Source organism: Dermacentor variabilis, chromosome 9, assembly GCF_050947875.1.
Source record: "Dermacentor variabilis isolate Ectoservices chromosome 9, ASM5094787v1, whole genome shotgun sequence".
Classification (NCBI taxonomy): Eukaryota; Metazoa; Arthropoda; class Arachnida; order Ixodida; family Ixodidae; genus Dermacentor; species Dermacentor variabilis.
Window position 1 is genome coordinate 131,247,098 of NC_134576.1, and position 7,836 is coordinate 131,254,933.

Consider the following 7,836-nt stretch of genomic DNA (forward strand, 5'->3'; position numbering starts at 1 on the left):
GATACGGCTAGTAGCATTGCTTTCACTTTGAACGCTTCGTGACAAACTTCAAACTAACAATCGGCACTGATCGATAAATGTGCGCAGAGCATCGACGCGCCACAATTACAAGGAGATGCCGCCGGGAAGGGCAAGTTGTGACGAAGCATTTTTTTAAGGAGACCACGGATCATGAAACGGCGGTGCTCTAACCACCTTACGCGCAGTATGTTATCGTCGGTATGAGAGCCTTGCTATTCTCAAAGTACGATACTGCCTGACTGCCCACGTGACCATACTGAGCGACGCATACGAGCCGCGTTATAGTGGTGCCTGCCACCTGCGGTATCCGGGCCCTTCAACCATGCGTCCTCGAACCGTTGTTTGCCTACTGATCCTCAGCATCGTGCTGGTGACTGTGTGCTTCACGATGCTCGTCCTGTTCGGTGAGTAAGGCGACGACGCTTCAAAGCTGGCTGTATTCCCTGTGGAAAGTGAGGCATAGCACAAAAAAGAAAGGCACAAGCGCACCAGAAGAGACACCTAGCACACGTTCTGTAAGCGCTGACCAAAACAAAGTCCCGTTGTCAAAACGCTCCCACCCAGCCCCTAAAGGCTTTCGGCACGGAATACTAGAGTTGTGCGATTGAGACGAGGACATGGGAAGAGCAGAAGCTCAAAGTGTGTTTGTTTGTTTGCGCGCTCTTTTTCTCTGCCCTCGTCTCGTTTGCGCTACACTAGTATTCCAAGATGACATGCCAAGGTCCGCTACGCAACTGTATAGTTCTCAGCTTCGATTGTGCGCCCAGCGTCGATGAAAAGAAAGTTGCGCGTAAGTTGCGCGTTCGATGTCCCGCCAAGTGTGCTCACGCATTTTCTTGAGCGATATACGTCGTTTTTTCCCAATTTCACAACTTGGGAAAAATCAACTGAAGCCTTGTAACCCTTTCGTGGCCTGTGCCTGCGACAGGATTGGTAATCGGCAGTTGACAGACCCACTCATACCTGCATGGAGCCAAGATTGTTTGAAAGGCGTGACCTGATGGGCACGATGGCAACAATTTTTTGCTGGCGCCTTCAGGGCTTAAGTTGATCGCTTTAAGCAGAGCGAAACAAGCGATACTTCACTCGCCTAGCCGCGTGTTATCGTCATGCGTCATTCGAGTACACAGCAGACCGCCGGTCGCAAGCGATTTCTAGTGCTGGTATCCGGGGCATGCACACCGGTCCCGCACACAGGACCATGTGTAATTGCAGCTGCGCATAATCGCAATTTTTGTGACAATGAACAAGGGAGCGTGTAGGCCGTCAGTACACAGGCAGATCGCACTGGTTAGTGGCTATAGCGCGCTCTCGTAGTTTGTACCTCCAGTGGATAAACTCCCCTGTTCAGTCGACGTCTACTACACTCTACTGCCAAACCGCAAGTCAATGCTCCTGCGCGCGAGAGACCTCATGTTCTGTCTGTTGACGACAGCGTGAGCGTGACTGTGTAGTGCGTCCAGTGCCATCCTGCCGGTAAACCTACAAATGGCGGGGAGTCGTGTCCTGCCGGTAAACCTACAAATTGCGGGAGAGCGCCAGCCACTCGCCAGCGGGCTCTGCCATGCGTGAGTGGTCCGCGCTGCCGATATTGAGAGCACGTAGTATATGCCTGCATATACACGATACATTTCATGTGTACTGTATAGGACAAAACCGCTGTCGCGGCAGTGAATGCCGGGGATGATTCTATACAACATCGTGAACGTTATTGTGATTTGGGAAGTTACCGCAAAGAACACGCGAGACTTGAAGAAAGGGTCAAGACTAAGCGGTAGGCCTAGTCTTGACCCTTTCCATCCATCGTTTTGCAGCGAAATTGATGGACCACGTCATTCGTGGCTACGGCACAGGTTCTTATTCAAGGTGTACATTCTACACAGTTCTCTGCAGCACATAAGCGCATGATTTCTTGAGCGGAGTCGGGCGTATCGACTGGCAGGGCGGTCAGAACCGTGTCACCTATATATACGGAAGCACATACGAGGCAAGGAATGATAATCTCTGTCAGCGCATGCGTGTGAGGTGTCTACCTGTTCGAGCATCGTTTGCTAGACTGTTTCTTTGAGCCCGTGACTGATGATCACTGATGAATGAACCGCTTCTTGTCCTTCAAGTATAGTGTGTACTTTGCGGTAGCTTCCCAAATCATGGCTCACCAACTGAGCCTACGCCAACACTCTATGTGGTTGTGATGCTCACGCAAAACGGTCACGGCCAGCGGTTTCAGGATTCACTGTCGCGCACCTCTTTTACAGCTAATAGCATTCTTTGCATCTTTCGCCTACTTTCTTTTTGTGGTTAGTTGGTGGGCGGACTCGGCAAGGAAAACGTTCGTTTGGCCTACTCGCTTGCATTGACAATCATCGACGATGGTATCAGCACATTTTTTTTTTCAATCAGTAATCTCAAAGCACAGGACCTAGCTAACCTCGAAATTATTTAGGCTGAGACGATAAGTATGGCGATGCCTCTCGGTGCACCTGCCGTTGCAATCTCGAAATATGAATTTGACTGTATTGCCAAGTTTTGAGGCAAATGTGGGCACGTGCTCTTGACCTTGAACATGACAGTTCATTTACGGTACCAGTCGCTGTCAGTTGCCTTTCTTCTTTCTTTTTTTGCTTCCACCAGTATTTCATGGAAATATTAGTTGGAAGTCAGCGCTCTTTCAGTCTTCGCCTATACCTTATTTCTTTTCACGTGTGTGTTTTGTGAACACTATAAAATTAACCGCTGCCAGTTCGCCCAAACTATATATCACCACGCTTTGCTCCGCCGCCGAGTAGAGTGAGCCGAATGTGACGGTACGTATCCATCGTTTTGCAGCCAAATTAATGGACCACGTCATTCGTGGCTACGGGACAGGTTCTTATTGAAGGTGTACGTTCTACACAGTTCTCTGCAGCGCATAAGCGGATGATTTTTTGAGCGGAGTTCGGCGTATCGACTGGCAGGGCGGTCAGAACCGTGTCACCTACGAAAGCACATACGAGGCAAGAAATGATAATCTCTGTCAGCACATGCGTGTGAGGTGTCTACCTGTTCGAGCATAGTTTGCTAGACTGTTTCTTTGAGCCCGCGAAAGACTCACCGAGGTAAATGTACCTGGTAGCGAAGCTTCCATAGGAGCCCATAGGTTCAAAAACATGGCGGTTCATCGGTGGTTCATGAGGCTTAGCGCCATCTGTGTGAGGAGGGAACACTTCCGGCTGAAGGAAAAAATAAACAATGTGACGCCATATCCGTTAAAAACAGGAGTGACGGCATTTTGTTCTCATAGGCGCGAAATATGTTTTGCTGACCTGTCATTAGAGCTGTATCTTCAAGCGCCCCGCCAGTCGACTTGATGGGCGTTTCGAGCTTTCAGCGCGGAAAGCGATGCAAGAAAAGGTCAGCCGTGCAAGTGTCGAAATCGCGTCCCTGAACAGAACGTATTTTCTTTGGAGGCCGACGAAAGCTTTAGGTGTAGAGTGCTAGTTCTACCGTCGGACGCCAAGCCCGTTGTCCTGCGCAGCCGCACGAAAACAACTAAAGTAAGCAATTATCTGGCGGTCGTAACTCGCTACTTATGACTGGCCAGGTTGAATTTGGTGACGCGGGTGGCTTCATCGTTTTTCAGACAAACGTCTACAAGCAAAACGGCGCAACGTGTGAGGGGGGCGTATTCTAACAGGCGAACTTAGCGAGCGCGCCTTTCTGCACACTTCAAGAGCTGCATTGCTTTGCAAGTGATAGCGGCGTGAAATGATGACAGCTGAAAAACAGGTATTTAATGATAATGATAAAATAAAATAGTTATTTTCTTTACTCCTCACGCATATATAAAATTGATCTGTGTCTCGCTTTAGTTTTTAAAAAAACGCTTTTTTTTTCGTTCCCAACGTTTGTTCCCTCCAAACATAGTCGCGCTTCAATCGTTGCTCCCATAACCACCCTTGCTGATGTCGATGAAAATTTGTTCTGAACCGCTTTTCGCCCGAAGCTTCGCGACCTATTTCGATCGACCCTGGACTCACCCCGAGATTATCCTAGCTTTCCGCTTGTACGCTTCTAACGCAAGCGGAAATCTGCTCCGGTGGCTCTTGTGCGCACACGATGGTTACAATAAGCGGTTGTATGTGTTACATGATCAGTAAGCAGTAGGGTCTCGGATGCTTGTCACCGGAGTGACGCATGCTAATGCATCTCCATGCCCTGAATAGAGGTGCTCAGGCAATGCAATTGCCTGTACTAAAACTGTCAATATTTCATAATATGCTAAACAGAGCAAAGTAGACATGAACCCGGCGTGGTTGCTTAGTGGCTATGGTGTTGGGCTGCTAAGCACGATGTCAGGGGATCGAATACCGCGCACGGCGGCTGCATTTCGATGGGGGTGAAATGAGAAAACACTCGTGTTCTTAAATTTAGGTGCACGTTAAAGAACCCCAGGTGGTCCAAATTTCCGGAGTACCGCACCGCGGCGTGCCTCATAATCATATCGTGGTTTTGGCACGTAAAACTCCCATAATCTTTTTTTTTTTTTCATTTCATCCGCTCCGTCCAAATGCGGCCGCCGTGGCCGGGATTCGATGCCGCGCCATCGGGCTTAGTATCGCAACGCCACAGCCACTATACGGCGGGTTCTTACACGAGTGATAATGTTACGGAATCGCTTTCTTTCGCACCTCGTAATGCCCAGATCGCTTCCATAGCTTGCTAAAATACATGACACAGTTGCTGCAGACAACTTAAAATCGCAACAAGCTGAAACACTCCGCAGACAGTGTACGCTATGCACAAATAGGTGTTTTCAAAAATGAGATAGGATAGTTAGAACAAGAAAAAGTAATTAAGTATTTACTGAAATCATACTTTGCCTAGCGAGCGACCTCACGTAATACAAGTATGTTTTGCTATTTGTAGACAATAGATGTACACATAGACAATAGATGTACACATAGAAATAGGAATATATTGCCTTGAACATTCTTACACACCTAGTTCGTGTCCCTTAATGTTCTCAAGTGGGCCTTGATATGCGCCCTTGTATCATAAGAATCAAGTGATTTTTGACAATAATCATGGTGAGGTTACTCGCTGATTGGCATCGCAGTTTGCGCGACTCCAGTGGGAGAACACGGCATCACATTCTAAGAATAGAACAATGCACAGATGTTCGAAGGAAGGCATAGCAGGGCGATGGAGCGATGGTTTGGCTGAAGTATTACGTCAGCGGCTCCGGAAAGACTACAACGCGCGCGGGACGTATTGATTGTGTGATGTATTAGCGCTTTGATGGCTCGTAGCGCTGAGAATCCCCGTGAGTTATAACTATCGAATACTGCTGATTGAGAAATGGATGTAGTTCTTGTACAAATGTTGAATATATCTTAGACTTGTTTGGAATCCGTAGCGCCGATCGTGTCTGTTGTAGTGCCTTAATATGTTCTTATGTTTTAGTTCAGTTGTCGTGCTCATGTAAAACACGTTTAGTTCTGATGTTGCCATGTCACCTCCATCGCCAGAAAAGGGAGAACAGAGGTACAGTTGGCATTAAAAGTGCGCGGACGGCAGGAGCCTGAGAAAATGCTGCCTCTCTCAGCAGCTCGGGCACACAGTCTAGTATTAGGATCTCCGGTCTGTACTAGTACATGCGGATAACGCACCGCTGCAAAATTTTACTGGCTACGGTCACAAAGTGTTCGGAAACCCAGCGTTCTTGCAGATATGGGGGTCCGTAACCTTTTGTTGGGGACTGTATACCTGCTACCTGTCATTGAGTAACAGCGTTTTTCTTTTCCTTTTTCTTTTACCTAGACCTCTTTCACAATCACTTTGTACTGTTAGAACTAGTGAGCGAATGCTTTAAGTACACTCTGGTGTTTTCTTTCTAGTACCGCAGCTGCGGTTCACCAGGACTCCAACCGCGTGCGACACTCCGGCGAAAATGCAACGGGCGCCGCCGCATACCGACGCAGCGGCTGTCGCGGCCAAGGAGGACGGCGCTGCCTCTCCGCCGTTGTCGCCGTTCCTGCACGCAACGCCAGCCGCTGCGGCCAAGACTGCGGTCTTGGCCCAGGGCCGGCAACTGCCAAAGCCGATAGGCTTTCCCGTCGTCGCCGTCGTGCTGGGCTTCTTGCTGCTGTGGCTGCTGCGTACCACCGGGATTCTGCTGCCGGCGCTGATCGCCGCGTCCGCCCTGGCTGCGCTCGTTGTGCCCCTGGGCCACCGAACGGCGTCCACGGAGACCGGAGGCCCGACGTGCGGACTCAGCGCCATCTGCCGCCTCACCGAGACGGCTCGAACCAACGTGCACCTGCGCATGGAGCTGGCCGGCCTTCCCGAACCGTACGTGAAGCACGTTGGCCGTCTGCTGGCACTCCTGCAGGGCATCAACTGCGACCGCGTCGAGCAGAGCTGCAGCCGCATCTCGTTCTCGGACCTGCTTCCTTTCTGAGAAGGCAGAAGACCCTGGAGACGGCACGGCTCCAGATAAAACCGTCTCGCAAGACCGAATGACAAAGGACTAACTCACCTGCACGCATTACCAAAGGCTATGTACTTAAGAATACTCGTCTCATCGTTTGCAAAACATTGTTTCATTCTGCATGTACGGGCAAACCATAACGACATCTGATGACAGGCGAATGAGCAAACCATCTCCATCTGTGAGCCTCAAAATTAAGGACACTATGTTTCTGCTCCAGCGGGGATTTTAGCCGCTGACGACAGCACGTCTTCGATCTTTCCGTGTTGCTCTCGTTTTCAATTACTTAAGCACTGTGCATGTACCATGACACCCTTGAATAGGGATAGAGGCGGATGTATACATATGACTGTGTACCAGGAAATAAAAGTGCTGAGGGAAGTTAGCGCTGAAGATTGCGTCTGCTTTTTGTGTTCATGCTCCCGTAGCACTGCACCGCAATGCTTCTAGCGTTTTTCTTCCAAGTGAGAATGCTACAACTCTCCATTCCTTTTACGTCTTTTATGTCCAGCTTATATAATAAATGTGGGGCGTCAAGGTTACACAGCTCACTGAAACACGTACAGTATCACCCACTATTAAAGGGAGAACCTGACTAGAGTACAAGCCCCGACTATTGCTCAAACCAGACAAGAAAGCATCCACAACAATCCTTCGTCAATTTATTTCCGTCTCGTGCGCTATATCCACCATTGATTATCGTGAAAGTGCCAAGATTTCAGGAAGTTCCGCAAGATATAATGCTCAATTGGTGTTCCTTTTAAGAAAACCTCCAGTTGGTCAAAATTAGTCCGGAGTCCCCCATCACTACGGCGTGCCTCATGATCATATCCTGGTTTTGGCACGCAGAATACCGGAATTCAATTTGAATTTGAAGAGTGAACCGCGCATGAAGTTTGTAAATGACTTATTTTTGCCCTGGATGGTGCCAGTTAAAGCATTTGCTACAGCGTTATACTGTGCATTACCGGAACACGGCAGATAGACGTTCGCACACTTGTTGGCAGCCGCCAGATGTCATCTATATTGACAGAATTAAGAGTGTGGTTAAACGCAAACTCGCGTGGCAGCCCGGACTGTGTAGTTACGGGTCACCCACTGATAACAGATGGCATACACTTGGGCATATATAGCTTTGTCCTACCGTATAAGCCAATCTGGCATTGGAATTGTTCAACCAGCCTGAAAATCAGTGGCTGACGCATGGACCTTTCTGGCATGCCTTCGCTGAGGGCTTCCGTTCGAGATTTGTATAATTCTTCGAGGTTCGCGTTGCGTACTTTCTGTTTGGCGTTTCTTTAGATCGTGAGAGTGTTGAGTACACAAGCAATTCGTCTTATCGT

The 7,836-nt window shown here is 49.0% G+C and overlaps 1 protein-coding gene across 1 annotated transcript; it reads left to right on the forward strand.

Moving 5' to 3' along the window:
* The first annotated feature begins 206 nt into the window (after window positions 1-206).
* On the forward strand, window positions 207-6,878 carry LOC142558191 (uncharacterized). Its single transcript, XM_075670348.1, has 2 exons — window positions 207-425; window positions 5,901-6,878. Exons 1-2 carry the CDS (start codon window positions 344-346, stop codon window positions 6,461-6,463), a joined length of 645 nt encoding a protein of 214 aa, XP_075526463.1. The 5' UTR covers window positions 207-343; the 3' UTR covers window positions 6,464-6,878.
* Window positions 6,879-7,836: the final 958 nt, after the last annotated feature.